This window comes from Aaosphaeria arxii (genome assembly GCF_010015735.1).
Source record: "Aaosphaeria arxii CBS 175.79 unplaced genomic scaffold BU24scaffold_8, whole genome shotgun sequence".
In the NCBI taxonomy this organism is placed as follows: domain Eukaryota; kingdom Fungi; phylum Ascomycota; class Dothideomycetes; order Pleosporales; genus Aaosphaeria; species Aaosphaeria arxii.
In genome coordinates this window covers 221,471-243,243 of record NW_022983481.1, presented here as the reverse complement: position 1 = coordinate 243,243, position 21,773 = coordinate 221,471, and the positions used below count along the sequence as shown (strand labels likewise).

General features: G+C 50.7%; 8 protein-coding genes across 8 annotated transcripts; 4 read left to right on the top strand and 4 right to left on the bottom strand.

Moving 5' to 3' along the window:
- Nucleotides 1–441: 441 nt before the first annotated feature.
- Nucleotides 442–1,795, bottom strand: BU24DRAFT_425735 (uncharacterized protein). The gene is made up of 2 exons (XM_033528810.1): nt 1,325–1,795; nt 442–1,113 (listed from the first exon to the last, which is right to left on the bottom strand). Exons 1-2 carry the CDS (start codon nt 1,340–1,342, stop codon nt 685–687), a joined length of 447 nt encoding a protein of 148 aa, XP_033380246.1. The 5' UTR covers nt 1,343–1,795; the 3' UTR covers nt 442–684.
- A 1,379-nt stretch (nt 1,796–3,174) lies between these two features.
- BU24DRAFT_352709 (uncharacterized protein) lies at nt 3,175–3,534 on the top strand (the record flags this gene model as incomplete). The annotated part of the gene is made up of 1 exon (XM_033523744.1): nt 3,175–3,534. A coding segment is annotated over one exon (360 nt), but the record flags the coding sequence as incomplete, so codon positions are not given.
- Nucleotides 3,535–5,997: 2,463 nt separating this feature from the next.
- On the top strand, nt 5,998–7,043 carry BU24DRAFT_495014 (uncharacterized protein; the record flags this gene model as incomplete). Its single annotated transcript, XM_033534099.1, has 3 exons — nt 5,998–6,111; nt 6,177–6,324; nt 6,379–7,043. The coding sequence occupies 3 exons, from the start codon at nt 5,998–6,000 to the stop codon at nt 7,020–7,022; spliced, it is 906 nt and encodes a 301-aa protein (XP_033380244.1). The 3' UTR covers nt 7,023–7,043.
- Nucleotides 7,044–7,823: 780 nt separating this feature from the next.
- BU24DRAFT_485211 (uncharacterized protein) lies at nt 7,824–9,248 on the top strand (the record flags this gene model as incomplete). Its single annotated transcript, XM_033533379.1, has 3 exons — nt 7,824–7,853; nt 7,981–8,128; nt 8,374–9,248. The coding sequence occupies 3 exons, from the start codon at nt 7,824–7,826 to the stop codon at nt 9,246–9,248; spliced, it is 1,053 nt and encodes a 350-aa protein (XP_033380243.1).
- A 1,081-nt stretch (nt 9,249–10,329) lies between these two features.
- BU24DRAFT_485210 (uncharacterized protein) lies at nt 10,330–11,346 on the bottom strand (the record flags this gene model as incomplete). Its single annotated transcript, XM_033533378.1, has 3 exons — nt 10,330–10,625; nt 10,705–10,940; nt 11,000–11,346. 3 exons carry the CDS (start codon nt 11,344–11,346, stop codon nt 10,330–10,332), a joined length of 879 nt encoding a protein of 292 aa, XP_033380242.1.
- A 355-nt stretch (nt 11,347–11,701) lies between these two features.
- BU24DRAFT_495013 (uncharacterized protein) lies at nt 11,702–17,048 on the bottom strand. Its single transcript, XM_033534098.1, has 5 exons — nt 16,599–17,048; nt 15,994–16,540; nt 13,279–15,937; nt 12,699–13,227; nt 11,702–12,650 (listed from the first exon to the last, which is right to left on the bottom strand). Exons 1-5 carry the CDS (start codon nt 16,887–16,889, stop codon nt 11,832–11,834), a joined length of 4,845 nt encoding a protein of 1,614 aa, XP_033380241.1. The 5' UTR covers nt 16,890–17,048; the 3' UTR covers nt 11,702–11,831.
- A 185-nt stretch (nt 17,049–17,233) lies between these two features.
- On the top strand, nt 17,234–19,932 carry BU24DRAFT_375188 (DNA repair helicase). Its single transcript, XM_033524586.1, has 2 exons — nt 17,234–17,328; nt 17,382–19,932. The coding sequence occupies exons 1-2, from the start codon at nt 17,312–17,314 to the stop codon at nt 19,750–19,752; spliced, it is 2,388 nt and encodes a 795-aa protein (XP_033380240.1). The 5' UTR covers nt 17,234–17,311; the 3' UTR covers nt 19,753–19,932.
- A 41-nt stretch (nt 19,933–19,973) lies between these two features.
- BU24DRAFT_375185 (uncharacterized protein) lies at nt 19,974–21,581 on the bottom strand. Its single transcript, XM_033524585.1, has 2 exons — nt 21,172–21,581; nt 19,974–21,104 (listed from the first exon to the last, which is right to left on the bottom strand). The coding sequence occupies exon 2, from the start codon at nt 21,099–21,101 to the stop codon at nt 20,409–20,411; it is 693 nt and encodes a 230-aa protein (XP_033380239.1). The 5' UTR covers nt 21,102–21,104; nt 21,172–21,581; the 3' UTR covers nt 19,974–20,408.
- Between the last annotated feature and the right edge of the window lie 192 nt (nt 21,582–21,773).

Sequence of the window (21,773 nt, the reverse complement as noted above, 5' to 3'; positions counted from 1 at the left end):
TTTCATCCTGTATTTTATACGAACGAATCGATATACCGTACCAACCCTAGATTCCCCATCCACGAACACCAATGTGTCCCCCCCGATCACCTCTACCCCCCTCCAATCCGATGCGAAACGTGCCGACTCCACGAACCCCGATAGTAAAGGTTGGTAAAGCTTTTCTTCTGCCTAACATTTCCTTTACCTGTGCCAATCAGCTGTGAAATTCATGGATGATGTTGCAGTGATGTTGAAAACTATGCTGCTGTGATCGCTTTTCTTGAATCAAATGGATGTATATACTGGATGTGTGAAATATTGATACATATTATGGTATTCGATTTGCTGCAATGGACGTGATGGCAAGTAGCTACATAGCACGACACCATATACGAATCTATTATTCTCAGAGTCATTTGTTGCACAAACATCAAGAGAAAAGTGAAGACATATTGTGATGTAATATAGTGAAGCATAGTGAAGTTGTTACTTTAATGATGGTATTGGTATATTCAAGCACTCTTCCCGCAAACAGCTGGTGATGTGTCCGAGCCATTTCCTTCAGAAGAAGAAGCTCTCGATGGAATTACTTATCAAAAACACGATTTGACAATTGAGAAAGTAAAAAGAACACCCAGAATGAACCCGAAAAGAAAAACCTTGAAAAGGGCGACTCTCCTTTCCCTCTCCCTCTCCCTCTCCTTAAAACAAGCAGTCCAAACAGCAACAGCACGCCAAACCCGCCAAAAGACCCGTCATCAGTCCACCACCACCACCGCTCCTCCCACCCCTATCATCATAATAACCCCCCGGCGGGGGACCCTGCTGATAGTACATCCCCTGCTGCGGCGGGGGACCCCCATACTGGCCCTGCGGGGGACCGTATTGCCCTTGCGGAGGACCATACTGGCCCTGTGGCGGAGGGGGGCCGTAACCCTGCTGCTGCTGGGCGTATGGGTTCGGGGACGCACCGCCGTAGAAATCTGCGTTGGAGCCTGGGGGTGCGGGCGAGCCGGTGTTGTTGTAGTAGGGTTGGGGTTGTTGGTAGGGAACGGGAGGGCCGTAGCCAGCGTCGGTGTGTGCGGGAGGGGGGGATTGAGGGTATGCGGGTGGTGCGCCTGCGGGCGGGTCCTGGAGGTGTGGTGTTAGCTGTGTGTATTCTTGATTTCTGGCTTGGAGAAGGGGAGAATGGGGGGAGTTGTGAGGATGAGGCGTGGATGTGAGTGGCGAATGGGTACGGGGATTTTGATGGAGCGTTGCTATGCGCTGTTCGAGGAGGTGGAATGTAGAGACAAGCTGTATGTGTAGCTAGTCATTGGGGATAGTGTGCGTGTATACGTACGTATTTCTGAGATGCCATTGCTATTGCGCGAAGGGTTGGTGTGTTCGCAAGAGGGAGTGAGGTTGGAAGTAAGGTGGAGGAGAAGGCGAAAGTGATGGGTGTTGTATATTATCCCGGTCAGGCCGCGGCGTTAACCTTTTTACCAGGTGACGGGTACTCTCTGAGTCTTGGGGATTGAGAAATACGACTGGGGATTGCTTGGTAAAGGCTGGGCAATGCGCTTGTGTCGTGGTGTGGTATGGTATAGGTGGAAGCTTTTGAATGCGATGGGATTGGGAAACGGAGTTGCGTAGGGCTGTATATGTGGTCGGGAATGGTATTATGAGAGTTGGGTTTGAAGGAAAATGAAAAGATGAAGCAAGTGTAATACTCGTGAGAGCAGTGAGAGAAATAATGAGAGAAAGGAGAGACGAATGAAGGAGTCAGTCGTTGTCCTTTGTTGGGAGACGACGAAGAGAGACGAGACGAAACTCCGACGGATAATGAACGAAGAGGCGCGCGAGCACGCGGATTTGTGGCTGAGCATAGCCAAAAGGGGTAATCCGTATTGTAAATTACGATATATTACCTTCACGTAGCTACCCAATTGAGAACTTCCAAGCGCGTTGTTATTCGTCAGCCAACGCCAGACCGTCTAGCTCCGATTAACTCATACTCACTAACCCACTATTCTTCGCTTTCCTCCTTTGATGCTGGACTGGAATTATTGACGTGAACTGATTTAACGGTACAAGGTACGAACCATTCACAGATGTGGCAAAGGCAATACGCGTTGCGTTGCGTTCCGTGGCGTTGCGGTCGAAGCCGAATGCGTCCATTAATAGCAGCGAACTACTCGTATGGGCGAATTACGGGTGCTTGCGGGCGATGCAACACCCACAATCAAATCCACCGAAAATCGTTGCCCCCATATCCGTCTAATTCCCCGTTGAGATCCAGCCCACCGCGCGTGTAGGTGGATACTTGCCTTAAACCGTTGCGGTTCTCCTTGTGGAGCATGTGTTTTGGATGTTGATGGCATATGCAGGGTATTGAGACTTGAGTCTTAGGATACGAGATCTAGGAGGTTCGCAATTGACAGACAGAATTTGATCGATTTACATACCTCTTGACATCTGTCGTGTTTACGAAACTTTCAATACTTTTATTTTAGTTTGGCAACTTACGGAGTACGTCATCTATTCTCCTATGGCTTACTTCCGTTCTGCGGTCAGCTAAGTGCACAGCGCACCCTCCCTGCACATGTGCGGAACTCCATATCAAAGTACCATCCCTCCTACGGTTTCTTTCTTCCATATCTCAATAACGAGAATGTACGGTTTAACATCATCCACAGAACTTCAACGCGCAAATGGAGAAATAATTTTCCAAAGCGGTAGAGTCGTACAAAAAGCAAATCGTTCACACTAAACATGCCTCCTACTATTCAGATCTATGCCGTTTCTTCCGCTATGAGGGATTATCGTAGGTATTCACAAAACAAACCAGTACCAGCCAGCTATCTACGACGATCGAAGGATTCAGGAATGGTTTACTTTTTGGGGCTGTACACCTTGTCTATGGAGCAGATCCCTCACAAGGTCGGAGACTGTGCAGCAAATCAGACGGCGTGGAGTCAACATGATCATGCAGTGGCTTGCCTCGAGCCAATCGACCCCAGTAACATGGCTGCGATCCGGTGAGGTTGATCCAACCTCAACCGACAAGTACGATAACCACATAATGTCAAGGCAGCATCGTCCTTTTGATTTATCTCTTCCTCTTTCTCGTCTCTACTACCAAATGCCATAATGATTGCAGATGGCAGTGGTAGTTTGGTGGCCTGCAGCCTACTACTGCTGGCCTTGTGGATGCGACCCGCTGCAGCCTTGGCCCTACAGAACATCACCTTGCCTCTTCCTACCGGGACTACCAACCACAATACTCCTGGACTGATATGTACGCCTACCGAATGGACGGACCTTGCAGGCTTCTACCTCTTCAACTATGTCGCGCACGCTGCGACTGTACTCACTCGCCCTGGAGAGCGATCCTTAGATTTTGGAGCTACCGTCCTGGGATCCCTGCTGTCTCCTGCGCTGGGTTTGTATCGAGGAATCGAAGCGATATTCAGCGGAGCCGTCTTCTCTAAAGACCATTTGCGAAAAGCAGCGAAGAGCTCGACCTTGTGCTGTGTCGTCCGAAGCAGCGAATGGAGGCCGATGGACGGCGACAACATCATCAACGCTGCATTTCGAAGACAAGAGGAGAAAGCCGAAGAAGAGAACGCTACGACGACAGTAGCTCAGGTGCCCGATGATTCTGTACATCTGATCACATACGAACCTCCATGGATTCTAACCAGATTCGGGCTTCCCCAATACGTGCATCGCCAAGTCCTTCATGGAACATGTACGCTGCCAAAGGGTTACTGCTTGGTCTCCGTTCCGTCAGATGTCCAGTTTAGCGATTCGGCAGAGCTCACGGAGATCGCGTCGACGTATAACTGCGTCAAGGCTCTTATTGCACTCGTCCAGACGGGTTATGCATCCTTGACGCTGTATCGTTCCCGTGGTGATCAGATCGAGCAGTATGGTTTCGCTGCCTTTGGACTGACAGTCGCTCCCTATGCTGTCATGAGTATGGTCAACCTTATTGGAAGTCTGTGCCGGGAGGACTACTCGTGTCTGTACATGGTCGAGTCCAGCATCATGGACGAGGCGCGCTCGAGAGGCGGTGTTTTTAGAGGCACCGTCGCGCGGATAGAAGAAGAGACCGGTAACCGCATCTCCACATCGATGGATTCTGGTGCTCAGCCTGTAGACGACTTGCAGTTTTCCGTCGGTGATGGTGGGGAAAGCTACTCTCACTTCCACACAAACGAATTACCCAAGAAGACGTCGTCGAGCTTGGAAAAATCGCCTACATTCCGATCGGAAAGCTCGACTCTGCAGGAAAGGAGATATCAGATCAAAGATCTGCCGAACAAGTCGAATTACACCGGAACGTCAGGTTCCGCTTTACTCCTCATCCCCTCGTGTAATCCCTTCAAGAAAATCTCAAAAGCATCCACCGAGGTCGAAAACGCGCTGCCGGTGCCACACACGATCCAATCCGTCCTCCTCCGCAAGATAGACTGCTTCTCGAAAATACGGACCTGGCGCATCAACTTCCCCAAGCACCCCTCCCACCCGCGCAACCGCCTCGTCAAATACCTCCTCACCCTCACGATATCCCTAACGCCCTTCCTCATCAACGGCCTGATGTCGCATTTCCACCCCGGCCATGCGAAGTACCCTTCCACATGGAGCACCTACACCATGCAATGGCTCGGCTTCGGCGTCTTCAACGGCCTGGCTTGGGTGCTCGACTACGAGCTGAAGGAGGCGAACGAGAAGCGGCTCAAGTACACGAGCTGGAAGTCCCGGGCGCTGTTCTACTTCATCAGCGCGAGTCCGTCGATCGGTGGGGTCATTGTCGTCGGGCAGATGATGTGGCAGTATGGCGATTGTACTTGGGTGGGAGGTTGACACACAAACTAAATAATGACACCGTCGTTGAGGAATCGAAATGCGACCATGCGGTGGAATTGTTCCCTCGGACCTTCCGACGTGACTGTCTGTTCAAATGGTGACAAGCAACGAACGTTTCTTTATGAGTATACTTTACTCTTCCATCGAAATTGCACTCCGATTGGTCGTATGCAGCAAGGGCGATCGCCGTCCCCTTTTTCCCTTCCAACGCGTCGTGTGACCAAATCGATAAAAATAAATGTTGGGGTTGCCACTGGAATGGACGTTTTTATGCCGGAGCAGCGCGCAACCTTCTATTTTTCTCTCTCCTTTGCGACCTTCGCTACGATATCGGATACTACATGCTTTGACGGCAGTGTAGTTCTCTGCTCGGATGATATGGTGTAGTTGCTTTTGTTCTGCAGTAGTCCCATCCGGTTACATCAGCGGTCTTCACAGAGTTGCGGAAGAATCATAGCCTGTACTCGAAGTGAATTGATGGCTCCTCGTGTTAGGAGTCAGAAAAACCAGCTAGCAGAATAACCATCGTTGATTAAAATGTGTAGCCACACGCAAATGGACAAGACAGTTGATCAACATCCATCCACGAACGACGCTGGCCTGACATCAGGCCCTGCACCAGCAGTCCTAACTATCGGAACAGACCTCACTGTGGTTGTGGAGTGCTCCCATCCCATACGACGGGAACCCATCACGCGTTCCCTTGGAACGCACTACGCCTCCGCATGTTTATGGAACGGAAGCGGAACGCAGCGACGACACTTTCGCTCGTGGCCATCGGCACACTGCATCGGAACTAACCTTAACCACCACATCACATAGTGCTGAAAGTGAAAAGAAAAGAAAAAAAAGGGTTTCTGACGTGGTGCAAATATTTCGCTGAACCTTGCGTCGAATGCCTGCCTTACGGTAGTGCTGCCCTCCGTCGTTCGCAGCAGGGTAGAGTTACACCAGCTTTTGCAGGCTAGGAAGGGTCGCTTTTTTTGACTTTCTAATTATTGTTTGGTCGTTCCATTCCCCGGCTTGGGCGCAGCTAGTACATGTTGCATGGTGATGTGCTTCTTCCATATATAATCGATATCGCCGAATTTTGGTTTATCAGTATTCTCGTCGCCATCTACACAGTCCCGTTCCATTTCGTGAAAACAAAACTAAGTGAAAATGAACCCATTCCTCCGAAAATTCGCACTGCCGGGGATGTTGTTGCTCGAATTCGTCTTCGCAGACAACTTCTGCGCGAGAGTGAACTCTGCGCTCAGTCTACCAGAGTGCACAGTACGTTCCACTTCCTCCCGCACAACAACTAAGAAAAACATAGAAAATGCTCATGATTATCACAGAACAAATGTCTCCAAAACCACCGACAAAACGGCATCTGCGCAGACGACCTACGAGGCTTCTGCCACCACCCCAACGGCGTGCGACTCTACTTCGCCGAATTCGCAGACTGCCTACTCGACAGCTGTAAAGACGACATCGACCGCGAGAGTAAGTGAATTCGATGCAGGCCAGCGAATATGTAGCTCACAGATTATGTGATAGATTTCATCGCGACTTTTGAAGCCCAGTGCTCCCTGACGCAATGGCCAATCAGAGCCATCGAGGGGCGATTCAATGATTACCTCAAGATTCAGGTGGACTCTATCTCAGAAGCAGAGGTGTCGACTATTGAGGCATCGGAACCTTTACCAGCATCTATCGAGAAAGTGACACAGAAGAGTCATGACCCCTGGACTTCGATTCGAACATTCATCACTTCATCTTCACCCTCATCCTCCTCCTCCTCCAAAGAACTACGCTCACCGCCCAATCTCGAGCAAATCCAATCAGTTTCACAGGGTGAATCCCAAGGGCCTCAAACACGCCTCTCCCCACGAACAGTGTCTTCACCACCACCCCCACCACCGCCCATCAAGCCTGGAGTGAAAGCCGCTCTCATCGCCGGAGGCGTCGTAGCATGCCTCGCTTTCGTCGTCGCGAGTGTGTGCATCTGGCGGAGGAAGCCGACGGACGGGGACATCGAATCTGCTCCCTGCGCCTGTTCATCGAATAGTTATGTTCGTGATGGAGAGAAGGAGGTCGTGGCTGGTAGGACGGCGGTTGGCGGGCCGGAGTATGCTGTTAGTGAGGTTACGAGGTTTGATGATGCGAGTTCTGTTGCGCCGTTAAGGGGGGAGTCGAGATGATGGGTTCTGTTTGGATTCATGGCGAGTGGGTGTTTTGAGGGATGGGCAAAAGTTTTGGTTTTCTATTTTGTTTTGGTGGTTTCGATGTCTTTTTGAGTAACTATATTATTTCTTCTTCGTATGGTATAATTGAAGGATGAGTTGCAAACATGAGGTTCTGGTTTCAAGATTCTGTTTGTTCACCCTTTGGGCATATAGGCATGGCTGTAGGACTCCTCGACGCATTATCATTCGCGATTGGAATAATTGGTGTAGATGCCCATTAGATGATACAACTGACCACCGGTCTGATCTGACCGCCAAAGCAAAACATTCAATCGATCATAAGCCATCTCTTGCACGGTGCCATTTGGTCCCCGTTCGATGCATGATGCAATAGCCAGTCAAGCAGATAAATCTGTGCAAACAGCCTCTCCCCTCCGCATTCACCAACTATATGAGAAAAAAGAGACTCCGACCAAATTTCAAACAGTTCCTGTCAAATTTCATTCAATTTGCATGCATACTGCTGCTACATGTGCTCACTGCTGCATCGAAATCAAACAAGCAGCATCTCTCTTCTCCAAAAAAAAAAATCAGAAGTCTACATCCATCATGCTTCAAGATTCTCACTACCTTTACCTTTACCTTAGCGAGAGACTCTGATCTCTTCTCTCTTCCACTCTCGCCATCTTCACCACCCTCACCCCTCGCCCACTCACCCACTCGCTTGTTCCCTTCATTACGCCCTCAGTATATCTACCTCTCAACCCCTCCATCCTCTCCATCTCCTCAATCTCTCCGTCCCTCCTCTCAACCAAGATGTCTCTCGTCGGGTACCCCGAGTGCGTCGTAAGTATCTCTCTATCTCCAACTATACTCCCTCTGCCAACTGCCATCTCTTCCCTTTGCCCTTTGCCCGAAAGAGAAACTTCAGCAATCACCACCCGCACTGTAACACTGACAACGAGCACAAAAGAACGGGTGCCTCCGCGCCAAACCCTCCATCTGGGAAAACTGCCCTACTCAGCAGTACATCTGTGCCTGCATGACGGGTCCTCGCGCTGATGTCTTCCTGAACGGTGCGGTGCCTTGCATTCAGAACTGCAGCCTCGCCCAGCAGACTGGTATGTAAATATTTCTTCTTCTTTTCCATTTTTCTTTTCTGCCATTTATCCACCTTGCCCTACCAAATTGCCCAAATGCCATACCCCAACTGCGTGCGTCTTTCACTTGAGACGGAGTTCCGTCTTAAGTGAGAGAATCACATCCCCCGGGACTGCCAACCCCAAACCCAATTCCCAGCAGCGATAGCAATATCGACATCTGCCCTATCTGAGAAAAACTTGAATTAAACCCCTCATGTGAACAGCATTCATCAACATCGTCCGCAGCCTCGCCATCAACTGCACCGACAAGCCGGATGGCGAAGGTCTTCTTGCGCACATCGCGCCCGACAACCCCTTCAGCACCGCCATGAAGACGGGCTTCTTCCTCCCCACCTTGACTCCGCTTCCATCCCTTACCACGATCATGACCACCAAGAAGGCGTCCGCAAGTGTCCCCGTAACCGTCACTGTGACGACGGGCGGTACGACCGTGACACTGACCACCAGCATGGCGTCCCGCGTCTCGTACTTCCCCACTTCCAACATGACGTCCACCATGGCGTCTCCTTCTTCTTCTTTCGTCAATGGAACTGGAACGGCAACGGGAACGGGAGCCGTGGTCGCCACTTCGGCAGCCTCTGACTTGGAGTGGTGCTACATGCTCCACCCATCGAAAATACCACAATTCTTCTGCGACACTGGTCCGCCCGAGGCAGTCATAATGGTCCTAGGGGTCGCGCCCGCCATTTTGATGATCGTCGCGTTTGCGGTGCATATGTTTCGCGAGCGCCGCAAGATGATCAAGGAGTGGAGGAATGCGCATGAGGTTCCGCCCACGCGCCCTTTGTCCTCTGATTCCGGTTCTTCTGGTTCTTCTGGATCTTCTTCTGAGATGCAGGAACTCAGAAGGAATGACTTCCCGGCTGGTGAGGCGGGGAGATTTCCGCTCGGCGGTGCTGGTCCTAGTGTTGCTGGACCCAGTGGTACTGGTGGACGCAACAACAACAAGCAGAAGAAGAAGAAGGCTGCCGCCAAGAAGAAGAACAAGAAGGAAGCCGCGAAGGAGGCGGACGAGGAGGACTGGGATACTTGGGAGAGATATCTGGCCAGGCTTGAGAGGGGTGAGAGGGTTGCGTAAGGAACAGAGTGGCATCTAATGCCGCTGTGACTTACTTACTTCCAACCCCCCGTCGGAGTAAGCAAGCAACAACTAACGTATCAACGCTATCGGTTTCTGATATTTGAGTCGGATACGTGTGGTTTGTGGTACTTTAATATGTATCGGCAAAGGCAAACATGCTATTCAGCTGCTGGAAGGCAACACACGTCGGCAGCGATGGTAGTACTCATAGCGCATGAACACGCATCGTGTGAAATAGGGTTACAGCATGACCGCCAGACCGCTGATAGGATGCATGGTAGCCTTTGGCTATATTGGCGGTACGGGATGGCTGGTCATGCATCACATTAGGAGCAAACAAATGAATTTGTCTATTTAAGTGTCGTTTTCTGCCGTTCTTTGTTTACTTACCTCTTCTCACACAAAGACTCACATGATACCTATTGCACTGCAACTCACACATCCAAGAAACGTCTCGACGAAAACAATCTCGCAACGTCGTCCTCTTCAAAAAGATCAAAGGAAGGCAAACACAATGGCCACGCTACCTCATCCTATCTTCCCTACGACCTTATGGACTCCGAAACCACGCCCAATAACGCGGACAGCAACGTTGCCTCACTCCACATCGGTGCCGAGCCAGGCTGAAAAAACAGTTGGTGGAATTCCGATCTGGGCTTACCTCGTTGGCGTCATCACTTTCACGATCTTGCAATTGCTCCGGCGGACATGGAGATTGTGCAGGCAGCAGGCACGTATTCGAACAGAGGAGACGAAGGAGTGTTTGGAATTGTGGGAGGAGTTTGAAAAGGAAATTCAGAGGGAAAGGGAACAGGCGGAGGAGAACTGGAAGCGGATCATTGGATAAGTCACCCGAGCAAATGAATTCCTCATTAGCATGCTACTTATATTGCATCGCTACGTCCTCCTATCACCCAGTCATGTTGAGCCCAGACGAATGTAATCGACTTCAATGCCTCTCTGCTTCATTGACATACATGGTTCATTGTAGAGCAACTCCGCCGCCATAGAAAGCAAGCTCAATCAGATAACAGCACAGTCCCGAATACCGCAACCTCATTGCGATTTCAATGTCTGTTCACAAGATCACCCATGGGCTGTTGGGCCTCCGATCCGTCACATTGCACTGAAGCTCCCGTGATTTGGGAGCGCCATGAAGTCCGAATAGGTCGGGGTGCGCGGCCTTGGTGATTTGTTTCTGCTGATTTCCAATGTCGCGCCAGCCGGGGAGTACTGAACTAATACCTCCAGGAACACGGATATCGAATAGGGCAATGGCAATGTGCACAGCAATATTCTCTGCTTGACTGATCTGTGCGATGGTTGATGGAACAGCCGAATCCTTGTTGTATGCCTCGAGCCACTCAGTGGTATCTAGCATCCCTTAGTACAAGATTTACGACGTGATACTCCACTTGAGATATTGGTAGAAATCACAGGGTTTGATACTTACTATGATACGCATCCTTAATTCCTGGGAAGCCATGCAGGTCGGCAGACTTCGCCACGGCAACCAGAAATTCGTGCATGCTTGGGCGTCCCTTGATGTAGATATCATCTCTATCGTTCCAGACAGCACTACTTTTGGAGCTGTGGTTCTCGGCCTCCGCAGGTAGCACAATCAAGTGGCGGGTGTAGGAGCGCATCTGGACGGGGATCATGCCCCAGATTTGGAAGATGTCTTCTGGGCTGATTGCGGATAGTCAGTAGATGCAAGTCATGATAGTACATGGATGGAATTCACTCACTCTAGCTCGGCTTTGGAGTGAAAGCATCCGTTCCAGCTCATGGCGAGGCAGTCCCTATAAGTGGCATTGAAATGCCACAAGTCCTCCCACGCGAGGTGATTGTTCTTCCAGTAAGACTGACAGACTTCATTGGTGCGAGGATTGCCTTCATAGCCATGTGTCACCCAGCGGGCGATCTCTCCGTAGGCGAAGTTGAGGTTGGCCTCAAGTCCTTTGCTCAGGTCTGGGAGTTGAGGAGAGAGGACGGGTTTGTCAAGACGATTGGCGTTTCGCACGTTGGCCACAACAGGGCTGCCGAGGACAGTCGTGGCGAGAAGGCCAGTTAGAATGATTGCTTTGTGAAACATTGCAGCGTGAATTTGTGAGTGAGTTTTTGATTTCACGGGAGAAGGTTGAGTTGTGTTGAGGGACAAGAGCGGGATGGAGAGTGGAGGTGTTTATAATGACCACTGGAAAGGGCAGGAGCGTAGCGCAAGATCGCTGATGCCTCTATGATTCATCTTTTTCCATCTCAAATACCGTGCAATTACCAGGATAGGACCAGTGAAGGAGGATAGAGAGATCGGTAGTACCATGGAAGGTCATACCTGGCTTCACCTCCCGTTTCGATCTTTGCAGTCACACAAGTGTAATTACACGGATATTGCTCGACACCCAACAACATGATTTGGAAGAAAGTGAAGCACAGATCCACACAGAGCCATCGCTTTATGCTACATTTTGATGGATGTTTATATACTAATTTTTTTCCTTGTTCACTACTTAGACACGGATGTATATCTCTCTTCTCCCTCAATTCCACGATATGCGCCTAAGAATCGAAGAACATAGCTTAGCCGTAGGTGAAAGGGTTTCTGCAAAGCGGGCAAGAGCTGCTGCTACTCGTCTTGAACCATTTGAACAAGCAGGAACCGTGGAATATGTTCTTGCAAACCAAGCATTTCTTGTCTGGGAGTTTCTTGTCGCTTCCTACAATGCTGTAGCAAATCGCGCACTCGACTTGACCTTCGAGCACACCATCGACGTTACGCTTGAATGTCGTCAATGCATCGATCAGTGAACCGTTGAAAATGGTGATAGCTCCTAGTGAAATACGAAGATAGGATTGCCATTTCTGTTCTTTGATGGCGACACGGTTGATTCCCTCAATCTGCACATTGGCCAGAGGGAAGGCAGCTGGGAGCGAGATCCGGATGGACATGGTTTGCTCGTCGACCAAGTATGACGCGATGATCTCGCGAGCGCGAGGAGATACCTTGACGGTGAAAGGAGAGTCGGGATCAGACTCAATTTGTGCAGCGTTCCATTCTGAGACGGATTTGAAGGCACCAGAGATGACGGGTGGTGATATGTACTTCTCGGTCCATGGCTCTAAGGTGGCAGCGATAGCACGGGATTTTGATCCTATCCACCAGGACCTCGTGAGTGAAGAAATATGTCGAAGGCAGAGAAAGTAAAGATGTGACAACAACCATTGGGTGTCTTTCCGTGGTGTTTCGAGATCAGGCGTGTACGAAGTGACGTCGAATTTCGAGACATCGACTGGTTTGCTCTGCGCATGGCCCAGGAAGTCAAACGTGAAGTCGAGGAGACCAGGTAGATAATCATACTCCTTGAGATGATCTATATAATCGTTTTTGACTTTGAACGACTACGAAAATCTTTAGCGCTTGCAATGGAACCTTGGAGATTTACTTACAGCATGTTCGAGGTGGTCGAAAACCAAGAGCCAACTCAATAAATAGCCTCTGAGAGGTAAGGGTATGCTCCGTTCAAAGTCCGCGTCAGCAAGTGCGGCTACAGTCGGTGCCTCAAGGATCAGGGAAAGCAACTCCTCTGGCAATCGAGCTGTGCTTTTGTCAAGCGCAGCATCAATAGAGATCTGTTCTTGAAGTGCCGGAATTTGCTTGTGCAGAATATCGAAAGCTGACTGTTGCACAGGTTGCGACTCAACATAGAGTAGCGGAAACAACTCCTCGGTAGACTCGAGATGCTCAAATGGGACCTTGGAAATTTGTCTGGCAAGCACATCGTTCACGATCTTTAGAGGTTGGTGAAACTCGTCGGGGAAATGCTGGGAGTGCTTGAGCAGATTGAGGAGTCCAGCAGCAACCCTGGATTCCGTCTCTTTCCAGGCATCAGACAAATCGTCACTTGAGTCTTCGGGCTCGGCGAGTATTCGCAACTGGGCCAATAGTTTCAGAGAGCCATGTGCGTAAGGTACAGGACTATAATATGTCAGCATGAAATTGTGCGGGCTGTCGAGACAGATAACCTACCTGTCCATGCCAGACTCATTTTCCTCCACTTCTGTCATCTTCATCCAGCTAGCAGCTAGAGTACTAAGAATATCGTCCCAATGCTCGCCGTAGATATCGCCCATCAATGGTAAGCAGACAGCCAAAACTCGACAGAGCTCAGCGCGAATAGCCAGCGGCGTTCCAGGTTCTTGCAACCACGGCACAACGTGCTTGACAAAGAAGATGACTCGCTGTTTCGCAATGCATTGAGCAATGTCTTCCTGACCGTATAACAGGGAGTTGAGCAACACCAACTGACGGAGTCCTTCCTGAGGCTTTGCATCAATCTGCAAGCCGGTGAGATCGGCGACTAGCTCATTGCACATCCGCTCACAGGCCTTGGATGCTGTAAGCGGTTCTTTGAAAGCGTTGAGAAATCCTACAAGCGCAAACACGTTCTTTGCTCGTCGGAATGTCTTAAGCTGCTCCTGCATCTCGGCTGTATCCGATGTGTTCCAACCATGTATTTCGATGGCTTTCGAAATCAGCTCGCTACGGACGCGAGCCTCATAATACGTTTGTGCAGAGATTGCATGCTCTATTGTGCTAAGCAAGGTGCAAGCCCATGAGACCATAGATTCCCAATGTTGAGCTTGTTGAGTCAAGACTTCTTTGATGAGTTCTCTGGCATCATCTTGGAAGGAAATCGCTTCGGCCTCTACGTCAGTATTGTATACTGCCCAAAGGTTATTTGAGCCTGCAAGACCAAGGTTGTCGTCAGAGAGCTGCAAGGTAAGTGCCAGGTTATGCACCAACTCATCCTTCAATTCTGAAGGGAGCACGTCCAGTGAAAACAGGTCGCGATTCTTGAGGAGTCTCGCCACGTACTGCGCCGTACGGTATGCCGGAGAGTAGCCGTCTACGTCGCGATCGAGTTTCCTCACAGCGTCCATTGGGCCCGACTGATCTACAAGATATACAGCACCCGCGAGTGGATTTGTAACTGCCAAGGAAGATTTCGGAGCGAGATCCAGGAACGGCTTCAGCGAGTTTTGCCAATGCTCGACTTTTGGAAAAACATCCTTGACTTGCTCCCAACCTTCGCCCGGCTTGACTAATTGTTTAGCCAAGTCCACCAATGTCTCGACCGAAACCGATGTCTGGGAAGCATTCGCAAGGCCGTGCTGAATCACATTGAAGACAGACTGCTTCGAGTCTGATTCCGCAGCCAGAAGAGCCTGGATCGAAGAGTTCACTGCGGCGGCTTCTTGTGCGATTTCCTCGTTAGGTGATTCGGAGGCAAGCAGAAGGGAGCGGAGTAGGGCCGATCCGTTCGGGGTCGGTATGTAATCTTTGAGTACTGTCGGACTGTGTTTGACTAACTGACGGAAGCCTTGCAAGGATGTCTGAACTTGGTCATTCAGGGTCAACGACTGAGCCATTGCAGCTAGAAGATCGTCTGTAGTTTCAGAAGATAGTATTGTTGCTGGAGATTGAAGAATGCGACTGAAAGAATCCCACTCGAGAGCACCTTGAAGAGTTGCGCGCACAGAAGACTTGATATGACTCTGCAAGTCATCATCTGCAGAAGCTAGATTGAAGGATGATGGTATCTTAGAAGAGGTGAGTAAGGTTTCTAGTGCCTTCGATTTGGCGGGTGAATCAGGCGCAGCCAGTGCATGCTTCAAGGAAGCACTCCAGGCACTCTCGAAGCATTCGGAATCGGACATAATATACAATATGTCAACCAGTTGCGATGACGACGGAGACAATATAAGCTCTGGAATGTCATGCTCCACAAAGTTCTCCAGAGTCTCTTTTGTGGTGGCATCCCCGAGAAGCAATGGCTTGCTTTTAGATAAAAGTTCAGTAACAGCACCTGCGCCGCCGTATGGCTTGCCATTTCTGTTTTTCACAACAGCAAGTGCTTCTGTGATTATGGTCTGATTCGATGCGACGAATGCAGTTCGCAAGGCAGGCGAGGCCGAAGATGCATGCTGTTGGAAGGTGGCAAACCTCGATGCTTGCTTAATTATTGCGCCTTGAGATCGGTCATAGTCCTTAGACTGTTCGGGTGCGGATGTTTTAACATCATCAATGAAGCCTTGTACATATGAAGGCCAGCTTTCCTCTATAGTCTCGGGCAGACGTTCAATAAGGAGCAATCGTTGCACTAATTTAGATGAATTTGGTGGAAGAGCCCATTGAGAATCGCCTGGATCAGGTCGCAAGAACTGGGATATTATCGGCAAGACGAGTTCCGACAAAACTTTGCTCCGATCTTCCACTGGTAGAGATTTTATGACGAAATCTAATATGTCCAAATATGCTGTCCAAGCTGACTCGAGATTCCGTCTTGGTTCCTCCCTTCGGGTGACGCCAGCATGTAAAGCGCTCAAAAACTCCGCAGTATCTGCACTGTTCTGAGGGACAACACCAGAGGGCAGATTCTTGATGATATCCACGACGCGGTCCCAATACTCGGGAGGTCCAAACTGTGATCCCTTCTTGACGCATTGTCGTAGTCTACGATCGACGGAGGTTTTGCTTTTGTAGTGGTCTGTCCATGCTGTAGGGTATGTTGATGTGAGATGTGCCACTGCTTCTACGAAATCGTAGGCGGAGCCAAGCTGATCGGAGTTTAAAGCTACTGAGAGATACGCCTTACTGATAGCGTCCAGGTTTTTCTCAACTGACTCTGTCCATGGTCAGCATTTCTTACTTACTTTGAAGCTACGATATGTGATTACTGACCAGGTTGCTTTGCTATGCATGCTTTGAGGAAGCGATGCAGGGCGCGCCGAATTGATGGGTCAGTATGCGCCGCGAATGCCCAGACCTTACTGTCCCCTAATAGTGAATCGTACTCAGCCTGCAATTTGGACAATTCCTCTACTTTCAAATTCGAAATCAAACTCCCTATTAGAGATATGCAGGCGGCCACGACTCGGCTGTATTTTGCCTCTGCATCGTCTTTGCTTACTGTACGCTCATCACTCAGTGTCTGCGTTGTCTCTTTATCAATAGCGTCCCGACAGTATTCTAGAATGGGCTGTTGATATGCTCTCCGGATGTTTTGTATCTTCTCAGCAGTACTGAAAACCTGTCGGAGGGAGTTCTGGGTAGCTTCGGTCACGGATCGATCCGCATCGTAGAGACCTGAGAGCCATGCTCCGACTGATTTGGGCATGTGTTTGGCCAATCGCTTCCCCGCGGAGACAGCGATCAGGCCATGAAGGGCATGGGCGTTCTGGCGGACGGCTTTCGAATTGTCTATGGAGGTGCGGGGGAACGTTTTGATCTGCGAGAAGAAGGGTTAGTATTGCTTTGATACATCTGGGCAAATTTCCAGAGCTTACCCAAGCCTCTAAGATTCCATCTTCGACTGGTTCTTGCAGTGTTGATATATATGCCTGTATGTCCTCCAATGCTTTTGCTTTGGTTGTGCTGTCCTTCTTTGAGAGATTGCGGAAATAAACGACGACATTGGGATCGGAAATCGAAGAAAGATCGGGCGGCTCCGCGATATATGACAGTTGAGAGGAACTTGTGCCAAATGCCGAGGACGTTGATGAACCGAGTCCTGACCCGAATGTGCTGGTGGCAGCTCGAGCACTGCTCGCATGCGACTTCCCCGATCGTTTGCTCATGGTTGAGAGAATGGAAGGAATATTGCGAGGGAGAGGTGGAGGAGGATTACGAAAAGAAGAAAAAGAAAGAGTGAAGGTTGCTGGTAGCAGCTATATGTTTGAGGGCACAATTCACAGCTATCAAGGACGAAAGAAAAAGAAGACGAAAATGTTGCTGCCCTTCGCCTGGAGACGATGACGGCACACGAAGGGCGGCGGCGGACTTGTTAGTGGGGGGGTTCAATACTCGTAGCATCAGCCACATGTGGCACAATGGGGCGCATAATGGGAGTTCCTGCGCTAGTCCTTATTCGACTGGCGCGTTTTGATGACTTTCAAGACAAACCTCAGAGGCAACAGCAGCAACCAATTTGGCTTGCCTCTCGACGAGCTTGAACTTCATCCGCCCGACACAATACAAAACCGCGGGCGGTCTTCTCAAGATGAAGTTCTTCATAGAGTAAGTCATGTGTCCATTATAATTCAGGACATTGTGCTCACATGACGCCCCAGCGAGCTCCCCGTGCTCTTCCCTTACCCAAGGGTATATCCAGAACAGTATGCCTACATGTGTGATCTCAAGCGCACGCTGGACGCCGGCGGCCACTGCGTTCTGGAAATGCCGTCAGGCACAGGTAAAACTGTGTCCCTGCTCTCGCTCATCGTAGCGTATCAGCAGTTTCATCCTGAAAAGAGGAAACTCATCTACTGCTCGCGTACCATGTCTGAGATCGAAAAGGCACTCGCCGAGCTGAGAGGGCTGATGAAGTATCGAACCGAGCAGTTAGGGTATGAAGAAGAATTCAGAGGACTCGGCTTGACCAGTCGAAAGAATCTGTGTCTGCACCCGTCGGTCAAGCGTGAGAAGAGTGGCTCCGTTGTCGACGCGCGATGCCGAAGCCTGACGGCAGGGTTTGTCAAAGAGAAGAAGGAGCGCGGCGAAGATGTCGAGCTCTGCGTCTACCACGACAATCTCGATCTTCTGGAACCGCATAATTTGATCCCGCCTGGCGTTTGGACGTTTGATAGCATGCTCAAGTATGGCGAGCAACAGAAGCAATGCCCATACTTCACGGCTCGGCGGATGATGCCGTATTGCAACGTGATAATCTATTCCTACCACTACCTGCTCGACCCAAAGATTGCCGAGCGGGTGTCCAAGGAGCTGTCCAAGGATTGCATTGTCGTCTTTGACGAAGCCCACAACATCGACAACGTGTGCATCGAATCTTTAAGTATAGACATCACCGAAGATTCGCTGCGAAAAGCGACCCGTGGCGTGAACAACCTAGATCGCAAGATCACAGAGATGAAGTCGACCGATGCGGAGAAACTACAGAACGAATACTCAAAGCTCGTAGAGGGATTGCGAGCAGCAGACGAGGCCAGGGATGAAAATGCCTTCATGGCAAACCCAGCGCTGCCAGATGACCTTCTCAAGGAAGCCGTGCCTGGAAACATCCGAAGAGCAGAACACTTCGTAGCGTTCCTCAAACGCTTCATCGAGTACCTCAAGACGCGAATGAAAGTCCTGCACGTCATCTCCGAGACACCACCCTCCTTCCTCAGCCATCTCCGCGACCTGACGTTCATCGAGCGGAAACCACTTCGGTTCTGCGCCGAGCGACTGACCTCGCTGGTCCGCACATTAGAACTCACCAACATCGAAGACTACCAACCGCTACAAGAGGTCGCAACCTTCGCCACCCTCGTAGCAACCTACGAATCCGGCTTCCTCCTCATCCTCGAACCCTTCGAATCCATAACCGCCACGGTCCCCAACCCAGTCCTCCACTTCACCTGCCTCGACGCCGCCATCGCCATCAAGCCCGTCTTCGAACGCTTCAGCTCCGTCATCGTTACCTCTGGCACCATGTCCCCCCTCGACATGTACCCCCGCATGCTCAACTTCTCAACCGTCGTCCAAGAATCCTTCACCATGACCCTAACTCGCAAAGCCTTCCTCCCCATGATCGTCGACCGCGGCAGCGACCAAAACCAAGTAACCTCCCAATTCGAGCACCGCAACGACGGCCCCGTGATCCGCAACTTCGGCAACCTCCTCATCGAATTCTGCAAGCTCACGCCCGACGGCGTCGTCGTCTTCTTCCCCTCCTACCTGTACATGGAATCCATCATCTCGCAATGGCAAGGCATGGACGTCCTCAACCAAGTCTGGAAATACAAGCTCATCCTCGTGGAAACCCCGGACGCCCAGGAAACCTCCCTCGCCCTCGAAACCTTCCGCACAGCCTGCAACAACGGCCGCGGAGCGGTCCTCCTCTGCGTGGCCCGTGGCAAGGTCTCCGAGGGCATCGACTTCGACCACCACTACGGCCGCACCGTGCTCTGCATGGGCGTGCCCTACCAGTACACAGAGTCCCGTATCTTGAAAGCCCGCCTCGAGTTCCTGCGCGAGACGTACCGCATTAAGGAGTCTGACTTCCTGTCTTTCGACGCGATGCGCCACGCTGCGCAGTGTCTGGGCCGTGTTATCCGTGGCAAGGACGACTACGGTATCATGGTGCTGGCGGACAAGCGGTTTGGGAAGAAGATCCCACAGCTGCCGAAGTGGATTCAGGCGGGTCTCGACACGAAGAATACGAAGCTCAGCGTTGATCAGGCGGTCGGGTACGCGAAGGCGTTCTTGAGGGAGATGAGCGTGCCGAGGAGTAGACACGAACTCGAGGGTCACAGTTCGTGGAGTATAGAGCAGCTCGAGGCGCACCAGGAGAAGTTGAAGGGCGCGGCGGTCGCGGGGACTGATAATAAGTTGATGAGGGCTGCGGAGGGGAGGGCGGAGCTTATGGAGGTGGATGATGATGATGATGATGAGTTTGGGGGTGGGGGGATGGATGCCGTCATGGCGGACTTGGATGCTTGAGGAAGAGATTGTATGCAAATTTGTGTATAGCATTGGGATATCTAGATTGTCTGGCTGCTTTTGGGTACGGCGTTCAACGGGCAAGGAACGATTTGGATCCGGAAAATCATCGAATTTGTAAGAATAATTAGTACACGGCGGAATGCCATATATCAAACAATCTATCTATCCTTCACATTGAAATATGTTCTTTTGCAGGTTGGAGATACCAAAGTTTGAATCTGTGTAAATCACTTCACATCACTGGCAAAATCTTCCCAAGTAGGTTTCAAATAGCTTATTTGCATTCAACTATAACAAGAAAACAAAGTCAACTGAAGCAACTAACGATCAGACAGTAGCGAAAACATCCCACAAAGCGCCAAACGATGGAGGCACACCATGCAAGAAAACGAATTACACAGGGTCATGATTGATGAATTGAGGTGAAAGATAACGAAGACCCCCTTTACTTAAAAAAAAGCCAGTGGAAGAAATAACTAGAAGAACTTCGTTGACGCCGTTTCCCTCTGAAACGCGCGGATGGGGGAATTGTCCAAACAAATGAAAATCCCCCCGGAACACAGGAAACAAACTCCATGCTTGGATTAGAAAAGAAAAAGAACACAAAATGTGGAAAAGACAGGCGGAAGTGGAAAGGGATGAAGGGGTTAAGTTCACACTTCCATATCCATGAGTAGCCACTTGTTGCTCGTGATCTCGTCTCCGCTAGTGAAGTCGTCCAGCGTGGTGAGCTGGAATCCGATCCAGCCCAGGTCTTTGCTCAGCGCCTCGGTGGCATGCGCCTCTGCGTGTCGGTCGATGCAGGCGACGAGGCGGGAACAGGAGAAGTAGGGGACGTCGCAGAGCTCGAGGAGCGCCATGAGGGCGGCTTTGAGATCGCCGCCGATGACGAGCTGGTCGAAGAAGACGAACAGCGTCTTCTCGCCGTCCTTCTCCGCCACGAAGCCCCGGAACCGGTTCCCGCCCACGTAGTCCCAGATCTCGACCCAGTCGCTGACCAGGCCGTTGTCTTGCTCTTCCGAGACCATGCCGCCCTCCATTTCAGGCGACGGCACGGCGCCGCTCGGTCTCTCCGTATATCGTCGGACGTCGACACCGTAGTCGCTGATATCGGAAGTAGAGTATTGATTGTAGTTATGCACACCCGTTACAAGCGAGTCCTGACGAGCCAAGTTTCCCTCACCCAGAAAAACAGTTCGTAGTGTCTCGCAGAAGAGTCTCTCACACTCTCCCGTAATGGTTTGTGCAGCCCCCCCTCTGCGCGCCCGGCTGCCGCGGTTTGATGACGGCTTGGCGACAGGTGCGTGTCTGGCGGCGAGGGGGGGACTCTGCGGAGGTGAAGGCATTCCCTGTTGGAGAATCGTTAGCAGGGCGGTCAATCGAATTTGATATTGGAGCTTTGGGACAAATACATACCGAGCTGACCTCAGGAACGCCAATCAACCCCGCCGGCCCCCGTAGTAGAGTAATGAAAGCCCTGAAGCTCCGTAGTGCAGGTGTTCACGGCATAGCAGGAAGCGCGGACATTGGCGCTGGGGTCGTAGTAGGAACTCTCGTGGGAATTACTACTACTACTGCTTCGATTACTACTTGTCGATCGCGCCATTGTTCGATTTTGCCACGGTTGCGTCGAGAAAGGGTTTATTGGGTGGTGAATTGATTGGGCGGTAAGCGGTGTGTGGAAGACCGGATATTGAGTCGATTGACGAGAGCGAAGTTGTTTGTTGGTACTGCGAGCGTTGTCGTTGAAGAGGTTACAACGGGATATAGTTGTCTGGCTGTATGGATGTGGCTGAGGTTGTAGATCTTAGGGTAGACGAGTGAAGTCGGAAGTCAACGATGAGGAGACAGTCAGAACAAGACAGGCAAAAGAGGAGAAGGGGAATTAAAGCATCTCGGTAACACAGGGTGATTGGATGAACCAAGATGGAAAAGTGGGGATATCGAAAATGTGTGCTGGGTCACTGGAGACGGACAAGAGTGTCCGACCGCCGACGAGCCGTGCATGAATACTGTCA